Genomic DNA, 18,759 nt, shown 5'->3' on the forward strand with positions numbered 1-18,759 from the left:
CTGGCCTTGCATCTTCAATATGCAGGTGTGACTCCCAGGGCATCCTACAGCTCAGCCTGGCACAAGCATCTCCTGCCGTGCCATCACAGCCTTCCTGGTACCCACTGCTGCCACTGCCTTGCAAGCCTCAAGAATGTGGTGAGGAGAGAGCAGCACCCTCTAGAACCAGGGTGCGGCTCCTGTGCCTGCAGAGTGCTCCCTGCCAGGGGACAGGTTCTAGTTCCGGTGGAAACTGGGACAGGCGCTGTCCTCAGCCCACACCCCGAGGTACCCGGGGGTCTCGGGCTGGGCAGATGGAAGCAGCAGGCTCTCTTCCTCCTCTTCCTCCTACCTCGACTGCATCTCCTTCTGCGCCTGGCCATGTGATGCTGGCATCAGTGGGCTGGCGAGGCATCCTCCAGCCCCAGCAGCTCTCTGACGAGTCTCTCGCCAAACTGCGCCCGGCTGTACCTTGTCACGTGGTAGGCGTCTGACATCTTGTACAGGATATAGGCATTGTTGATGGCAATGCTGATGGAAAACCAGAAGACCTGCTGCCAGGTCTTGTTGGGTTTATGAGAAATGAAATACCTGAGGACAGAGGAAGGACAAAGGCTGACACTGGGGCTCAAAGACATCTATCCATCTGGGACAAAACTACCCAAAGGCCCTCCCTATGGGTGCCAGAGGGCTGCTGGGTCAGGCAGGAGGAGGTGGGGCTCTAGTCTGGAGCCCTGTCACAATGAACGTGTGCTTAAGATAAACAGAAAGTAAAAGCAACTCCTTCCCAAGGACCAGGAGGGATGGAAAGGGTTGCTGGAGGAGGCCCTGAGAAGCAGGTGTGAGGTGTTATCTACAGGTCCCACCCCTGCTGCCCACCACTCCCAAGGCCACCCTCTGCCTGTGCAACCATGTCCTTGCTCTGGCCATACCTTCCTTAACCCCAGGCCTGGCACAGTGCTCCCTTCCTCTCAGGTGCACCTTTGCCGCTCTTGCCTACCTGCCCAGCACACCAGAGGATGCTGCTCCTCCCAGGCCACCCATTCTCTGGCTGCACACTTGTGTGTGTACCTTGACCACAAAACATCTCACTGAAACAACCAGCCTGGAGCAGGTGGCCAGAAATAGTCACAGAACAATTGCCCGTTGCCTTATAATGGTCTCATGGGATTCAATAAGTTGCCAGCACACAGGAGATGTTGAGTACAAACTTGCTTGGTGAACCTCTAAGGAGTTGGGTAGCCACCTGGCACACACAGGCTGGGCTTTCCAGAGAGAACCAGGACAAAAGGTGAGAAGTTGCAGCTGGCTTCCATCTCCTAAGCAAATGTCCAGTTGCTTTCTGAATTAGTCTAGGCCAGTACTAAGTTGCAAGGCCCAATCTTAAGGATTTAGCAATTGCACTCACGCTCAGCAGCCATTGTCTGAGTGGCTGTCCTGAGCACTATGACCTTGGCATAGATGGGCATCATGGGTGGGTGCATGTTTGCACCCACATGCCCTGTGTTCTCCACATATTCCACAATATGAAACCCTATTTGGTTATCTTCAGGGTTATTTGAAAAAACCCAGAACCCAGCACTGGAGCACACATGGCTCAGGGTGAAGCAGCTGGGCTGGCGTCCCAGCTGAGGAGGGCAGTATGGGCCAGAGGGACTGGGTCGAGGGCATAGAAGGCTCAGGCCTGAGCTGACTGCTGAGAGAGAGGACGCATGTTGGGAAACCTGAGGGAAGGGCACACTGGGGCAAAGGCAAGGAGGTCTGGGAGTAGCGAGTGCTGGGCAAGGCCTTCTGGGGCTTAGAGCGGGGAACGTGCTGAGCCTGGGAGGCCAGGAGAGGGGCTCAGGGTCTGGTTTCACAGGGTCTCTGTCCTTCCAGTTTGAAATTGGGGAAACTCAGGACCACTTGCTGAAGTGCCTTGCTGTGATGACGCAACTGTGAGATGCACTCTGTGGTCACTTACTTGCTGTATTTGTCATCATATCGGCAGATGTAGCTAAGGTGAGCAGCGAATGCCTCCACAGCCAAGGGGCAGGGGATCTCCCCACTCTTCCTCTTGATGATGACACCTGCAGGGGGAACAAAAGAGCAAGCTCCTTCCTCAACTGCTTCTTACATGTGTGGATTCCCAGAGGGGCCCACATTCATCCAGCCCGTCTGCCCTGACCATGGCAATGAGAGGAGGTGGCAGCAGTGGCACTATCAGTGGAGTAGAAAGGGAGGAGTAGAATTGAAGGACACACAACACTGGCCAGAGGGCACTTCCAAGGAGTTGAGGAAGACATGTGAGTCAGGTGCACAGGCTGCTGCTGTGCAGTCAGCATGCTCAAGAACAGGGACATCACAGGTGTTGACAGGCAGCTTGGGGCAGGGTGCTCCACCCAACTGGCTCTTGAGACATCAAATGGGGTATATTCTGGACTCAAACTCCTCCCCCTGCCCACTCACACCAGATCGCGAGTCTCCCTCCGGGCTGAGTGGGGAGAAGCGTTCTGGAAAGAGATCAGGGAGGCCTGTGGAGTCATTTCCAACTCCATCACAGCAGAAGAGTGAGCCCTCCCCTTTCATGTCTGTAGGAGCTCTGGGGCTGGAAGGCACCTCAGTATGCAGGGCAGCTTAGAGATCCTCCCCGGCTCTACTCCCAACTGGACCCCCACCCTCCTACTAAAGACAGATAGGGACAAAGGGCTGGGCTCAAGTCATAGTGAGATTCACAAATTCCACTGGCTGGGCCTGAGAAACAAATGGGAACCCATAAGCACACCCGCCTTGTATGGTTGCCCAAGCCATAGTCATAAAGCCTGGGTTCCCGGGCCGGCTCCATATGGTATCAGTACACCCTGCAGCAACAAAGACAGCCAGAGCACGTGGTCCTTCTGTTAGCAGTTAGTGTCTGGGAGCTGCTAGGGCCTACCTCCCTCTTCCATTCCCAGCCTTTCCTCATGGAACCATCACAGGTATAACACTAGCTGGTGAGCCATTTTAAAAGAGATTAGTTCACCCATGTGTGTCATCTTAGCAATAGCTAACTAGATAAAGTATAATGGGAAAGTTCCCCCAGAAGCCCACCCAGAGCTTTGTTTGGGGCCAGCTGCCTCCTTGCCCATGAAGTACGGACCAGGATATGAGGGTGGCTCAGGCCCTGTCACCTGCAGGGGCCTTGCTGGGATCTGTGACTTCTGGGGGCTGCCCACTCTGAGGGTCAGTGTGTCCAACAAGTCGGGCCCACTCTCCATAGAACCCCATGTTATCCCTGGATTTGGCAGCTGGTTTCAGAAGGCAACCAGAGAAGGGGCACCTGTGTTGTCATTGTCTCAGACCTACTTCAGTCTCTGAGCATTTCCTTTAGTTTAAAAACAAGATCACTATCCTTCCCTCATGTCAGTTTAGATTTTGAGATATTATTACAACTGGAAAAGGTAAGGTGCCTGCCCCAGCACATCTTTTGCTGAGCTTCAGACCTGCGGATGGGACCAGGAAGTCAGGTGCTACTTATCATCTCTGTGGCCCATAACAGACATAGCAAGAACACCATGCATGGTGTCCATCTGTTCACTGGTGCACGCTGCGTGCCTGTGACCCCAGGAGAGCTTGCCCATGGCTGAAGGACTGCCTGCTTCATGACTCTCTTAGAATTTACAGATCTTTAAGGTCATCGTTCCACGTGTCTTCACCTTCCAGGAGCAGTGTTCTCTGCACCCTCCTCTGGGCTCCTGTTAGTGACATCATTCTTCAGGCTTGAATGAATGAGGCAAGACCTGGCTCCCACTCACATGCTTTCGGCCTTCCCATGAGGCTGAGTGAATCCAGATCTTCAACGGGCAAAGGTGCCAGTGGGAGATGACAGACTCAATACAGCTTTCAGGAACAAAATTCCCAGGGTTGGACTTTCCGTGGTGTGTCCATTGACATGGTACAGTATTTAAGTTTTTTAAAAAGAGTAATGGGGACAGGTAAAAGGAGACAGAACAGGACAAAAGACTGAGAGGCAATCTTTAGAATATATGGCCTATCACATGGGTGCCATTTAAAATAATTAGGAAAAGATGAAGCATTTGGTACATGGTTCAGGTGCAGAGGTGGGACTGCTGGTCAACCAACTCTTGCCACCAACCACTGTAAAACAGCAGAGGCCATTTGAAGGCAGGCATCGAGATACCTCAGAAGTACACCATAGTAAGAACTCAAGGCTGTTGTGTATGGCCATGCTACCCTGAACACACCTAATCTCAGAAGCTAAGCAGGGTTGGGCCTGGTTCCTGGTTAGTACTTGGATGGGAGAGCTCAAGGCTGCACTACTTAACAACTGCTGAGTTTGTGTTCATAGGGTCTTGGGGACAGAGGAGTCTATAAAGACCTGGGTGTAGAGAATATAGCCAACAGAATGACCTACATAGAGAGGGAAGGTTTTTTATGTTGAAATAACTTAAGCATAAATCATAACCTAAGGAAAAGAAATGCAGAGAGAAATCTGCTACAGGCAGAATGAGCTCAAATTAAGAAGAAAATTCACAAATGCTTTAAAAGAATCACTGAAAAGAACAGCAAGAAACCGTTTGAAATGAATCAATGAACACGTATAGACATGCCCAACCTTATCAGTGGTGACAACACTGCCACCAGTCAGATCGACAGCTTCAAAGATGAACAGGAACAGAACTGACAAAGCTGGAGGAACCTCAGATGGGCACAGAAGTGCAGCTCTGGGGCACACCCAGCACCCCAAAGCTGGGCAGAGTTCTTCCTCCCAAGATCTAGCACGTCCTCTAGGAGGATCTGGAGGAAATAGTTACATCCAAAGATCAATGTAATAAGACATTCACATGGTTAGAAATAACAGGGGGTCATTCACATGTTAATAGGGCAGCAGGTAAAGGAATTAGAGTAGGGCTGAAAGGATGAAATATGTTTTTTCTTCTTCTTAGACAAGTTTTTTTTTTGAACAACACTAAAGAGAAAACTATTTCTCTTTGTTAAGCAGAGAAGAAAGGAAATCTAAAAATGCGACCTAGAAAAAGGATTTCCAGTGGGAAGGAGCAGCTGGCCCCAGCCGCAGCTGGCCACCTGAGACCTGCACCTGTCTCGTCTCATGTGAGCTGCACCTGTGTGCACCTGCCACTTTCTAGAGACACCAGGGGAGGGGACAAGAAGGAGCAAGTCTCTAGGTATGCTGGGGTCATGGCAAGGATTTGAGGCTTTAGATGTAAGACACAGTATTTTGAAACTGGGAATTGTAACCAAATTAAACAGAAACACTACATTCATTAGATTTTTTTTTTTTTAAACCTGAGAGACCAAAACAGAAAAAAAAAAATCTCCATCTACTGGAATTGGGGCCACAGCTAGGACTCAACCCCAAGCCCTGTGGTATGGGATACTGGCATCCCAACCCGGGTCCTAACCATTAGGTCAAATGCCTGCCTCAAGTTCATGGATTTAAAAGTCAAATCTACCAGCTGTTTTTTTTTTCCCTACCAATGTCCTTACTAGCTCCCCTGCTGTCTGATTTGAAGCTCCTAATCTTTAAGCTTGGGTTGCAAGATTTTCCAGGTTGTTGCCTTAAATCTCATTTTCACACTCACTTCAGACAACACAGTGTGCTGTTCTGGGATCCCTCTTCAGCAACCATTGTTGAAAACAACTTGATGGGAAACAGTTCCTGCCATCTTCTCCCAAATATGCTCCCTGGAAATGCCCCCTGCCCCATACCAAGGCCCTCAGCACTGCAGTCTAGATCAATCCAAACTCCGCCCTTCAGCTTACAAGATAAATTCCAAACCTTTCCAAAAACGGCCATGGTATTCCTTAGTGCCTGCTTCCTATAGCCCTGACACAGGGCAATGCTGACACCTGCTTGAGCATCCTGATTATGACTACTACAGAAATGTAACTCAGCATATATGTAGGGATGATGGATGGGAGTAAATATACAACATACGTTAAGTATGCATGCATATATCACAAAATAGGAGCAGATATATCATACACACACAACACATGAACACAGTACCCCCTACAACATACACACACATACATGCACACACATCACACGTGGAAGGATGGTACACACAGAAGCTGTACAAACTTACACACATGCACACACACATGCTCCTTGCAGCATTCCTTCAGAAGTGAAAACAATAAAGTGTCCTCATGTAAAAGAATACTAGAGAATGTTCTTGTGTGTGGTGCCACTGTAAATCTTTCATAGCTCCCTTCTCTCAATTTTCTCCTCTTCCACGTAATAGTGTTTTTACTGGAGGTTACTTTAAATACAGACTCTAAGTAATACTCTTGATAATAAATGAATTTTATTTATTTTATTAAACCCCAGAGAAAATTCATGAAGAAATTAACAAATACCTGGCAAGCCAGCCAATACAGGTACTTTGTAGCCAACATTGAAAGATAAGAAAGGATCCATCTCGGAGCCTGGGGTTCAACCATAACTGATTACTACACCCCATGTGCAACCAGGGGGTGAGGGTGGGGTCAGAGAGGCTGCTTAGGTCGCCTGTCAGTCCATCAGCCCGACTTCACTCAAAGCTCAGAAAGCTCTTCCTCACCTGCCATCCCTGGACAGACACGGGTGGCAGCCATGACCAATGTGACCCAGCAACCCAGCACAGCTGGGGTGCACACCCTCCTCTGCACCATGCAGCCTGGGTCTGCCCACCAAGTCCCCTGGGACAGCCCCAGTGCTCACCTTGCTGCATGGGGGAGTAGGCATTGGTCAGGAAGCGAAAGTGCCCTTTGTTATACCAGCAGATTAGGGACATGTTGCCCTTCATCTTGATTTGGTACTGGCCCCGGGCAGGAGGAATGGCCGGGTTGGTCAGCATAGACGGCGGGAGGCCAGTGCAGTCACTCTTCCTGGAGCTGAGCAGGCCACAGCAATAGATCCCTGGTGGAGAAGAAGGCTGCAGAATCACACACATGCCATTGTCAGAGTAGTAGGTAGCTCCAAGTCCTGGGCAGGCCCAAGGTAAAAACAGAGCTCCTGAGAACCTTCAGGAGGCCCTTTAGAGCCACAGCTCATGGCTTTGGACCCCTGCACTGTCTCCCCTGGAACTTCACATGAATATATGTTAAAATTGCATGAAAGGCAATAGTGCAGCAATGGAACCACAGGAATGATGGAGCTTTTGCCACTAGAAGGCTCATCAGGTATACAACACATGCACCCATCACCTCATCTAAGGCCAGATATCATAAGCATGCAGAAGTAGAAGAACTGAGGGTAGATGAAGGCAAAACTCCTAAGGCTCATGGACAGACATGAAGTTCAGGTCCACTTGACAGGCCAGCCTGGCTGGAATTCCATGATCCTGAGGCCTGGTAGGTTATGGACAGAGCTGTACCACTCCAGGAAGCCATGTGAAACATGGGTCCTATCTCCTTGGGGAGCTCAATTACAGACAAAGAACACAGACTCAACCTCAACTGTGTGTCCTCCAGTGAGTGGTAGGGATTATGTCCTCTCAGACCCAGGGCCATCTCCCTAGAAGTGGCTGGGGTGGGTAGCAGAGAGCAGCATCAACAAACTTCTGCTGAGGCCTTACTATATTCCTCCCTGGACTCCAGGCCTCTGCGGGGCTTCCCCTTCAGGGTCCTGCTGTGTCCCAGACACCCCTCCTTGGGCTGAACCCTTGGAGAGGACAATGGTGACCTCTCCTCTCAGCTCCTCTCAGCTCCCTCCTGAGGCCCTAGAATGTATTCTGTATCTCATGTGCATCAGGGTTCATCATCTCCACCCTGCATTGGAAGAAGGACAATTTGATGAATTCTCTCTTTCAAGTTCCTCTCCTGGCTGCTGCCCACAGCCCTCGCCAGCAACAGGTGCAGGTGCAGGTACAGAGGAAGTAATGCTGAGAGGTATGCGTGAGGAGGCTCCCTGCTGCCTACAGCTCCACTCAGTTGGCTGGACCCAACCAAGCTACCCTAATCTCAAGATTTAAGGAGAAGCAACTATTTTTAAAAACAAGTGTGGGGAAGATCACAAAAATAGGCTGATGTGCTCACCACTCATCTGCAGCTCCATGTACATGAGCAGCCAACCAGCATCTGTGTTTTCTTTTTTAACTTTTTTTTAAAAAAAAAAAACTGAAAGAACTAGAGCTAGAGAGTGAAAGCAGGAGGCAGAGAGAGAGAGAGAGAGAGAGAGAGACTGAGATCTTGCATCCACTGGTTCACTCCCCAAGGCTGGGTCAGACTGAAACCAGGAGCCAGGAGCTTCTGGGTCGCCCACATTGGCCATTTTCCACTGCTTCCCCAGGTGCATTAGCAAGGAGCTAGATTGAAAACACAGGGGCTAGCATGGTGGTATATCAGCCTAATTCTCCACTTGTGTTGCCAGCATTCCATATGGGTGCTGGCTTGTGTCCCATCTGCTCCACTTCCAATCCAGCTCCCTGCTTATGACCTGGGAAAGCAGTAAAGGATAGTTTCAAGTCCTTTGGCTTCTGTACTCATGTGAGAGACCCGAAAGAAACTCGTGGCTCCCAGCTTTGGACCACTTTAATTCTGGTCACTGTAGCCATTTGGGAGTTAACCAGAGGATAGAAGATATTTCTCTCTCTCTCTCTCTCTCTCTAACTCATTCAAATAAATAAATAAATAAATAAATAAATAAACAAATAAATAAATAAATCTTGGGAAAAAACAAAGTGGAGCAGGCAGGACTAGAACCAGTGGCCATATGAGAAACTAGCATCACAGGTGGCAACTTTACTTGCTGCACCACAGCACTGGCCCCAGCATCTGCATCTTCACAGAGTGAAGGAGGAGTGGCAAGTACTACCCTTGTTTCCATGAATCTATCCTTATAGTGGAACATCTTTTGTAGCTCTTTTACAAGGTAGTCAGATTGTGCCCTGGCAGGGACAACTAGTTCAGCTGTCTTTCTTGCTAGACTCACACATTTTGTGTGAGAGATACTAATCCAGAGTAATACAATGAAGTCCTAGGGGTGGCAGAGCCACCAGTGACCATCAGTGACATGGGCACAATGGAGGACCACCGCCCTGTCACTTTGGAGGAAGCTCGTGCCAACACCTGTGTGAGGAGCTCTATAGTTGTAACTGCTTCTAAAAACAGCCAGTGAGCTCTTGTTCATGCATCACCCTGCCTTCTCTTGAGTAAGCCAAATTCCACATCTAATCATTTCCATCAAGACACAAGAACCTCTTCTCATTCTCCTAAGCCCTGGAGCCAGGAGGCACCCATTTTCAGAATGACAGGTGCAGCCCTGGCAGCCTGGGACCATCCGGGGACCATCCTGGGACCTGGCCACTGTCCTTCCAGCCTTGCTCTGCCTGGACTGAGCCAACCTGACACACATGCTCCGAGCCAGCCTTGAGCACACTGCTTGACCCCCAGTGCAGGTAGACAGAGCAACATGGGGAGCAGGCTCCATAACATGCATGAACACCAGCAGCAGGTGCATCACTGCCCATGCTGTACCCACACTGGGACTTGCTCTGGCTAGTACGTAAGGATGGCAGCCTGTGCACGTGCCATGTGCTCAGCCTGTGTATGCATATGTGCTCTAACAGGAGAACCTGTCTTCTGGTGCATCAGGACCAACTTTTCTTTCTTTCCATTCTTCACAAAGTCTGATCTCTGCATGCTTCTTTTTCCCAGTGGGGCTTGGCAATGATGATAAGCCCAGGCCAGCAAGCTGCACAGACTCCGGGACTGCTTCTTTACGGTGTCTGCAGAGCTCCCAGGGTGGCAGCTGCTTTAAGGCCAGATGTCTGATCTGCGGTTCTGGAGGCTGATGTAGCCAACCAGGTGCTTGCTGCACTTAAGTCAAACCCTCAAACCAGGCACCTCCTGCCACAGTGTTCGCTGGCTTTGTTTCCTCTTTCTGCAGAGCCACAGAAGGCTTGGCCAGTCTTGGCAAAGTATGAGTCAAGTACCCAGGGAATCCCAGGCCCCTCGGAGGCCCACTGTGTTATTCTCATCTTCCCATAACTCTCATCCATCATCAGGGAAGGGGCTGAAGTGAGGACTTTCTATTGCCTTTGTAGGAGAATAGCCTGGCAAGTGCCTTCAGGGTCCACAAAATAGCCTGAAAACAGCCACCATGCCCTCAGACCATGAGCCCATAAACTCAGACACGGTCCCTATGACTGGCCGCCCAAGACCTGCACCAGCCACTCCCCACCCAGGCCCGTCACTCCACCACATCCCCATGAAGGTGGAGGTCACACTTGTCCTGGATCCATGCTTGACCAACCTTGCTTCTCAAACTCCTCAAACAGGGTCAGGCTGGTGATACTGGGCCCCGTGAAGATGATGTAGTTCTTGCCAGCTGCATTCCGGCACAGGCTCCGGGCCACCATGCTGTGGAGCTGGGGTTTGTTCTTCAGGGCGTCCAGGGCATCAGGGCCCCCACCCTCCTTCAGGTGGACGTAAATCTGTGACAGAAGCACATGACATTCAGGATGGGAGTCCAAAGACTTGGACAGCAGGGGTCTTCCTTGTGGGAGTACCACCTCCTTCAGCCCCTCTAGGCCCACAGGAGCTTCAGTATGGAAGAGTCAAGGTAGAAAAGGATGGAAGCAGTAAGAGGTAACGAACTTGGCAGCTCAGAGCCACACAAATACATGCTCCAGTTCTGAAGTAAGACAGATGTAAGTTTTCCACCAATAACAGTGAAGGCAACCTTACTGGTTAGGGATGTGTTCACCTGCGCATATTCTGTTCAGATACAGCTTTCTAATGCACAAAGCACAATCGTAAAGATCACATTCACTCTCCATGGTAACACTCATGAAGTGCCAGTTCTAATCCTGGTGGCCCTGCACTCACACAGGAGACCTGGAAGAGCTCCTGGCTCCTAGCTTTGGATTGGCGCAGTACTGGCCATTGCACTAACTTGGGTAGTGTGAATCATCGGATGGGAGATCTTTCTCTCTCCTTTTCTCTGTATATCTGACTTTGCAATAAAAATAAATAAATCTTAAAAAAAAAAAAAAAAGAAACTCTCTTTTGAGCCCAGGATCAGCAGAGAAGATGTGTAGGTCTGAGTAATCTAAAAAACATTTGGAAGGCAGTGTTACAGAGAGAAACAGCAAAAGGGAAAGAGGGATCTACCACCCGCTTGTTCACCCATCAATAGCCATAAATCCAGGACAATATAAACACAGGAACCTAAAATTCTACCCAAATCTTCCATATGGGTACAGAGGCCCAAGAATTTTGGCCATCTTCTGGCACTTTCTGAGGTGTTTCAGCAGGTAGGTGAATTGAAAGTGGAGCAACCAGGACTTGAATCTGTGCCCTTATGGGACAACAGCATTGCAGGTAGCAGCTGTTGCAGGCAGTGTTTAAATCCTGTGTGCAAGTTGCTAGCATTAACATCATCCAAGAGGCAGACAGGGGAAGGTGAATGGATACCAGAAGAGGAATGCCCACAGTTAGCTTGGACTGGGCCAGACTGAAGCCCACAGCCTGAATCTCAGTCCTGGTCTCCCACGTGGGTAGCAGTGACCTAAGTACTTGAGCCACCGTCCTGCTGCCTCCCAGGTTGCACATGAGCAGGAGGCTGATACCTGGAGTGGAGCTGGAACCTCACCAGGGCTACTGTGCTAGGGAATGTCCCACACAGCATCTCAACCCACTGTGCCAAACACCCTCCCAGGATTTGAATGTAAGCAGCCCTGCAGGACAGTCTGCACATGTGTAAGTGGGAGATTGGCCCACCAATCAGAGCTGGTACATGTTTTTAAGGAATTGCTGGAAGAAGGATCTAGAATTGTGATTCGAGGACAGATGGGGATTCTCCCTGCTTCATGGAGGGGCCGGAAGTTTCGGCACCGCATGGCTCAGGTGCGGCAGCTCTCTGCCCTTTGTCTCTGCTTTCCTCCTGCTCCTTGAAGTGAGCTGCTGCTTCCTTCTCATTCTCAGAAATGAATGATCGCTTCATTTTCAGGATGATGCTTGCTTTAATCTCAACCCCTCACTTCCGTCCTGCTGCGGACTTCCCTATATTCTTGCAGTTAAATCACACAGATTTTTAAAACTACTTTCATCTGATTTTTTTTTTTTTGATGGTTCAACTGAGGATTTCTTATTTTTACAGTATTCAAAAACTCCACGAGATATTTAATGCTTTATAGCCATAAAGCAGGTTTGTATTAGATGATCTTATCCACTTTCATCTGAGTTTTTAAAAATCTATTTATTTGGAAGAGTGACAGAGAGGAAGAGGCAGACACAGAGACAGAGACCTTCCACCCAGTGGTCCACTCCTCAGCAGCAGCCTGGCATGGGTGAAGCAGCAGCCAGAGTTGGGCTCTCTATCCTGGTCTCCCAGGCGGGTGGCAAAAGCCCCAGTTCTTGAGTCACCCTCTGTTGTACATTAGCAGGAAGCAGAATTGGAAGCAGAACAGCTGGGGCTCGAGCTGGGACTCTCACAGAAGATGGTGGTATTGCCAGCAGCCACTGAACCCACTGCGCCATGACACTGACCCCGCACCTCCACGCCACTTCCATCTGATTGTAAGATTTCCTTTCAAATGAAATCAAGAGCATTAAACTGATATTGAAGATTTATTAGCATTCTCGGCATCACTGCTGTTTCACTGCTTTGTGTCCAGGTGATAGCCTGCCTGCTTCTCATGCAGATGTCCCTCCAGGAGACACTCAAATGAAAGGCACAGTGAGAGCGGTAGGCTGCACTGAGTTTCCATAGCTTTTCCTCTGGCCACCAAGAAATTCCAGGTCACTCTGGCATCTCTGCTTTTCACTTACATCTGGATCTAGAATCTTCTAAGTGGAGCTAATTTTCATTCAGCCCTACTTCCCGCTGATGCAGTCTGACCAGTCCTGAGCTAGAGCCTTAGCAGGATGGGACTTCAAGGAAAAGCATACATTGGTCTTTCCTAGAGGACACCTGCGTGTGCGCGCGCACACACACACAGATGGCCAATATCCACAGTGAGGACAGGCACCTCCTGGACTCAGGAAGGATGCAGTTGCCAGCTGTGTAGATGCCCTCAGGGGCCAGGAGGCCACGGATGCCAGGACACACTCCTGAGAGACAGGCTAACTTCCCCAGCTGGCTATTGAAGGTCTGGGGACTGGAAGGGAAGGGAGAAACCTGGGTGAGAGAGAGAGGGCATCCTAGAAAAGCCCAAAGCCTTGAGGAATGGCCTTTGGGAAGATGGGGATCATCTCTCACTGCCCAAGGCATGAGTAATACCTCCAGCTAACACTGCCAGGGCATGAGCCTTCATTGGGGAGGGACAATGTGCAGGGGATAGTGCTTGGCATGGCTGTGGCCTCTCCAAGGCCCTGCTGTCCTGCTGCTCTAGTAAGGTGTGGCAGCAGCCTGGCCAAGGCCTCTGTTGGTGCACCCAGGTAGAGTCAAAAGGAATAAGCCAGCAAGCAAGTTCTGTCAGCAATGGAGCTGCAGGTCCCTGAACAGCAGGTCTTGACGCCGCCTGGGCTGTCCTGGGGCTCACCTGGATGATAAAGCCCGTGGAAGAGCACTGCCGGACCCAGAGGCTGAATTTCCGCTTTTTCCTCTTCCGCAGCTCCCGCTCTGTGCATGTGGCTATGAACACAGGGTCCTCATCGATCAGGGGTTCATGTAGCACCTGGAAGGAAGGAAAAAGGCAAAGGTTCTCACAGAAGGCAGCGCTAGTTCAGGGGTTCGAAGCCAGCTTCGGCCTGTGACCATGTGTAACAGAGACTAAGGAACTCGACGCCTCTGATTCTGACTCTTCACACCCACGAAGGGTAACATCTATTTCGGCAGCAATTTCGGGTGAGAAGTGTGTGCAAAGCAGGTGACAGCCAGGACAGACGGCAGCTGCTCCGTGCCTGCAAACCACTCCTGTGGCTGCTTGCTGTTGGCCAGCCTCCAGGCCCCACTCTTACCTGGGTCCTTGACCCCTGGCTGAACACACCTGTTGGTGGGTACCCACTTCCTGTCACGGAAGCTTGCTTCCACTGGCAGATAGTGCCAATGGCTCAGATATTCTTTCTCTTGCTCCACCAACAACTACACCCCTTGGGTTTACATCTATGATCTGATTTCTGTTCCCTGAGAAGCAAAAATCAAGCACAATGTTTCTTCAGCGGATTTTTAAACAGCTGTCATGTCAGTCACAACTCTTCTTGGCAGCTGGGAATCCTCACTGGGACTGACCTTGTGGTGTAGCGCAGTAAGCCTCTGCCTGTGGCATCAGCAGCCCATGTGTGTACCGGTTCATGTCCCAGTTGCTACTCCAGTTCCAGTTCAACTGTCTGAGAATGGCATGGGAACACAATGGAGGATAACCCAGGGATCTCCCCTGCACCCATGTGGAGGTCAGGAAGAAGCTCCTAGCTCCTGGCTTCAAATCATCCCAGCTCCAGCCACTGTGACCATTTGAGGGAGAAAACTAGCAGATGGAAGATCTGTCTCTTCCCCTCTCTGTAATTCTGCTTTGCAAAAATAAATATGTATTTTAAAAATACCATCCTTAGTGCCCCCAGATGCCCAGGGAGCGACTTGGCTTTTGGCTCTCCTCCCAGTGTGTGTCCTTGCTGACAGTGGACCCCCCCAATGCAAACTTCAAACTTATGTCACCCTAGGTTCAACTTTTAATGATGTGGTCATATGACTTTTTCAACAAGAAGACAATAAAGTAAAAAGAAATGGCATAACACAAACAGGCTCCAAGGGAGTGGTTGATATATTATTCTTCAAGATAAAGTGCATTGAGGAGTGTTTCAGATGAAGTTTAAGACAGTGCCATCCTTCCCTCCCAATCCTATTTCAAGCTTCATCGTAAAGAGCGGACACTGTGGCATGATGGGTAAAGCTTCCACTTGCAGTGGCAGCATACTATATGGACACTGGTTGAAGTCCCAGCTGCTCCACTTCTAGTCCCTTGATAAGGTACCTGAGAAAGAAGCAGAAGATGGCCTAAATCCTCAGGCCCCTGCACCCACTCAGGAGACCTGGAAGAAGCTCCCTGCTTCTAACCTTGGCCTTACCTAGTCCCAGCCCCGGGCAGCCATCTAGGGAATGAACCAGCAGATGGAAGACCTCTCTTTCTCTTTGTAACTGTCTTTCAAATAAAATAAATCTTTAAAAATAAACTCGAGTATACACTGGCAACGATCAGATTGCACAAATGCCACATAATGCGCTGGATCAGTGACTAGCAAATCACACCGAATCAGACTCATTGCCTGTGCTTCCAAATAGAGCTTTATTGAGACTTTCTGCAAGAAGCAGTGACCTTTACGGTCACAACGGCAGAACAGACAAGACAAAACAGAGAGCATGACCCACACAAAGTTTATAACACTTCCGGTTAGGGCTGAGTGTTTGGCCTCATGTTGGGACATGTGTGTTCCACATCTCAGTGCCTGGGGTTGACACCCAGCTCTGACTCTGCATTCTACCTTCCTGCTGGTGTGGACACTGGGAGGCAGAAGTGACGACTAAAGTAATTGGGTTCCCAGTCACCGATGTGAAAGACCTGGATTACATTCCAGCTCCTGGCTTCACACTGCCCTTCCCTTGCCCTCTGCTGCAGGCACCTGGGAAGTGACCAGTGGATGACAGCTACATCTGAGGTAAGCATTTTGGGGCTGTAGCTAAGACAGTGCTTGGGGCTGTTGCCTTCCATCAGAGGGCCTGGCTTGAGTCCAGCTACTCTGCTTCTAATCCAGCTTCCTGCTAATGTGCAACCTGGAGAGCAGCCAGCGATGACTCAAGTACCTGTGCCTGAGCCACATGGGACTCCCAGATTGAGTGCTGGGCTTATGGCTTCAGTCTGGCCCAGGCCCAGATATTGTAGACATTTGTAGGGTGAACTAGCATGTGGAAGATTCTCTCTATCTGCCTTTAAAATAAAATGAAAACAAAATTTTTAAAAATGGATTTTCATTACATGGTCATTTACAGAAATAGTCCGAACACACAAGGCACCTACAGGTCTTGCTAAAACACCCGCTTTGTTTCAGTAGAGCGCAATCATGCATTTCCAGCAAATTCCCCCGTGATGCCAGAAAGCGGGGGTGATACCACGTGGGGACTGGACAGGATCTTTCATTCTTCTATTGATGAAGCCTTGTTTTCCTTGTTTAAAAATAACAGCCTTGTATTGTTCATGGTTTAGCTTGCATATAGTTTTTTAAATTGTGAGGCACTTGGGGACACTATGCTTGGCTTCCCCTGTCGCAGGCTCACGAAGGAGAAGGCAGGAGTGGCTGCCCTGGCTGCTTCCCTGAGCCTTCCTGTACTTGCTGGCCCTCTGCAGCTCATAAAACATTCAAGGTCCAATTTGGACCCATTCTAGCAAAATGCACAAAATCCATGTACAGTGGGATAGTGGGGACGGAGAGAAAGTAGGCTCCCAGAAGCCCTTGCCCTGCCTGTCCCTCCCTGACCGATACACCCATTCCTTCTCCCTTCTCAGGCCAGGGACAACACAGCAGCCCCCTCTCCTGCTCCTCTTCAGACTAAAAGTACCTGTACTCTCCTTGCATTGAATGTATCCTCAGTGGCAAATTCATATTTAATCACCTCAAAGTAAAAGGGTCAGCAAGATTATTCTGACCCTTTATGATTTTGCCCTCTCCTCCTATCATCAATAAATGAATTATGAAAACATCATTTACTAAATGTGGCATAGTGTGGTATGCTCCCCAGAGCTCCGAAGGCTGTGCCTGCCAGGAAGGCCATGCCTTCCTCCTCCTCCAAGCTGCCGATTCGTAAGCATTCCTCTGCTTTCCAGCTGCACCTCAGGGCCCCCTTCTGTCGGAGGAGCTCAGGAGGCAGGTTAAGGCAGGAGCAGGCCCCAACATCCACATCATTTATCTGCAGCACCTCTCTTGAAGAATCCTGCTTGAATGAATCCAACTCCACCTTCAAGAAAATGCAGAGTCTGCTGTTTTGTGTCTGTGAGCAAGCACACTCCTGACACTTCGGTTACCATCAGCTTCTGGGAGTCCTCGGTAGACCCTAAAACTAAACTTGCAGCAATTGGCCAGGTTTGTGGGAGTGAATGGTCTTTCATGTGGTGGTGCACTGAGCCCAAGGGGCATATGAGGGAACAGGGTGCAAAGCAGTTCCAGGCTCCTGTGCCCCTGAGCAGAGAGCAGCAAGCAGAAATGATGGCCTTCAAGGAAACTGTGAGGCACAGGGATAGCTGACGGCAACTCACAACCAGGCCCCTGCTTCTCCTGGGGTGGGATGCGCCAGAGCCCAGGGAGGGCTTCTCACAGACAGGACAGGCTGGGAAATCAGAAATCTGCAGAATTTCTGGCCTCTCCACTCAGGGATCAGCATGGGTAACCCCTTTCTTCTCTAAGAGGCAGGTATATCTCTGCGAAGAATATAGGGTGGAGATAAGCTGCACATGGCAGCTGTGAAAGAACAAGAAAGGCTAAGGTGTACAAGGTGCACCTGGGCTGCCACCCTGTCGGAGGATCTATCAGAAGCTGCTCCAGGGAGCACGGGGAATCACAGCTCAGTGAGGAGGTACCATACTCTAGTGAGGGTTTCACCTCCTTGTATTAAACTTGTTCCCCATGCGCTAACACAGAGCTGGGCCCACAGGCCTCTGGGACAGCACTCACACCTGGCTTTGCCTTGCTTCCTGCTCTAAGCTGAAGGATGGGGTGCAGTGGGTGTCCAGCTCTGGCTGCACTGGTCCCCTGTGCTCTCCACTTCCCCTCACCCCTCATCACATCCATAGGCATCATCCCTGCCTCTAATGCTCTTCCACGGCCTGCGGGGATCCTGGCCAACAGGGCACCACTAGAAAACCAAAACACATCAAGGTAAAGGAAGTCAGTATAAAGAGAAAACAAAACAAAACAATTGTGTTATTTAAGAGTGCTTCTCCCAACAGAGCCTCATATCAGGCCCCATTTCTCTGTCTTAGCAGTAAAAAGTTGTGAGTTGTAGAAGAAAACCATAACTCTACAGGTTCTCTGTGTTCCTGGGGCCTTCTCAGCACTGTCTAGCTAAGCTGCACCCCTGGGGAAGCCGGAGCTGCTTCCAGCAACACCTACCCACTCACAGAGCTGCAGCTGAGCTATGCCACCGTGCCTAGCTCAGAAACGCTGTTGGGCCTTCCCTTGAAGCACCCGAGGGACAAGTCTGTGAGCTGCAGATTCCCAGGGGACATTGCAGTATGCCAAAGAGGCAAAGAAATCATTTGACACTTCAGTTTTAGAGTGCAGAGACAGCACGGGGCTGGCACACAGTAGGCACACAACAGGTGGGAAGTATAAACGTGGATCAGGCCCATCTGGCTGGAGCTAAATGGATCCGCTGCAGCCCTATCTTTGGGCTGGTATCTGTCAACCATCCAAGGAGCTGGGCCCATCTTTCCTTTTTCTCTTCCTCCCTCTGTCTCCATTCCGTTCTTTAAAAAAAAAAAAATCTAGGGACAGGGAGAAATAGACAAGAGAACCTCTCACTTGCTTACTCCCTAAGTTCCTATAAATTGCCAGGATTGGGCTTGGCTAAAACCAGGAGTCAGAAGCTCACACTAGTCCTCTCACATGGATGACAGGGACCCAAGTACTTGTACCATCTCGCCTGCTGTCTCCGAGGGTCTGCAATGGTGGGAAGCTCAAATGGGGGGACAGAGCTAAGGACTGAACCCCAATACCGTGACACTGGACATAGGTGTCTCAGTCATCAGGGTAAGATGCCCATGTGTGGCTGAGATGTTCCTGACAGACACCTGAGCACAGCGCGCTCCCAGTCTCCTGACTGACTCCAGGACAATCAGATTGTGGTTTTTGCTCCCTTGGCCA

General features: G+C 50.0%; 1 protein-coding gene across 1 annotated transcript in view; it reads right to left on the reverse strand.

The window, feature by feature from the left end:
• Positions 1–252: 252 nt before the first annotated feature.
• The window catches only part of PGBD5 (piggyBac transposable element derived 5), a 68,185-nt gene continuing 49,678 nt past the window's right edge, over positions 253–18,759 (reverse strand). Inside the window, exons 3-7 of the mRNA XM_040968130.1 lie at positions 13,452–13,586; positions 10,220–10,400; positions 6,686–6,883; positions 1,943–2,048; positions 253–570 (exon numbers count right to left, since the gene is read on the reverse strand). Coding sequence (XP_040824064.1) covers positions 375–570; positions 1,943–2,048; positions 6,686–6,883; positions 10,220–10,400; positions 13,452–13,586 — 816 coding nt within the window. The 3' untranslated portion in view covers positions 253–374. The remainder of the gene's footprint in view (positions 571–1,942; positions 2,049–6,685; positions 6,884–10,219; positions 10,401–13,451; positions 13,587–18,759) is intronic.

The sequence above is a fragment of the Ochotona curzoniae genome, unplaced genomic scaffold (assembly GCF_017591425.1).
Source record: "Ochotona curzoniae isolate NIBS_2020 unplaced genomic scaffold, NIBS_Ocur_1.0 scaffold_4683, whole genome shotgun sequence".
NCBI lineage: Eukaryota > Metazoa > Chordata > Mammalia > Lagomorpha > Ochotonidae > Ochotona > Ochotona curzoniae.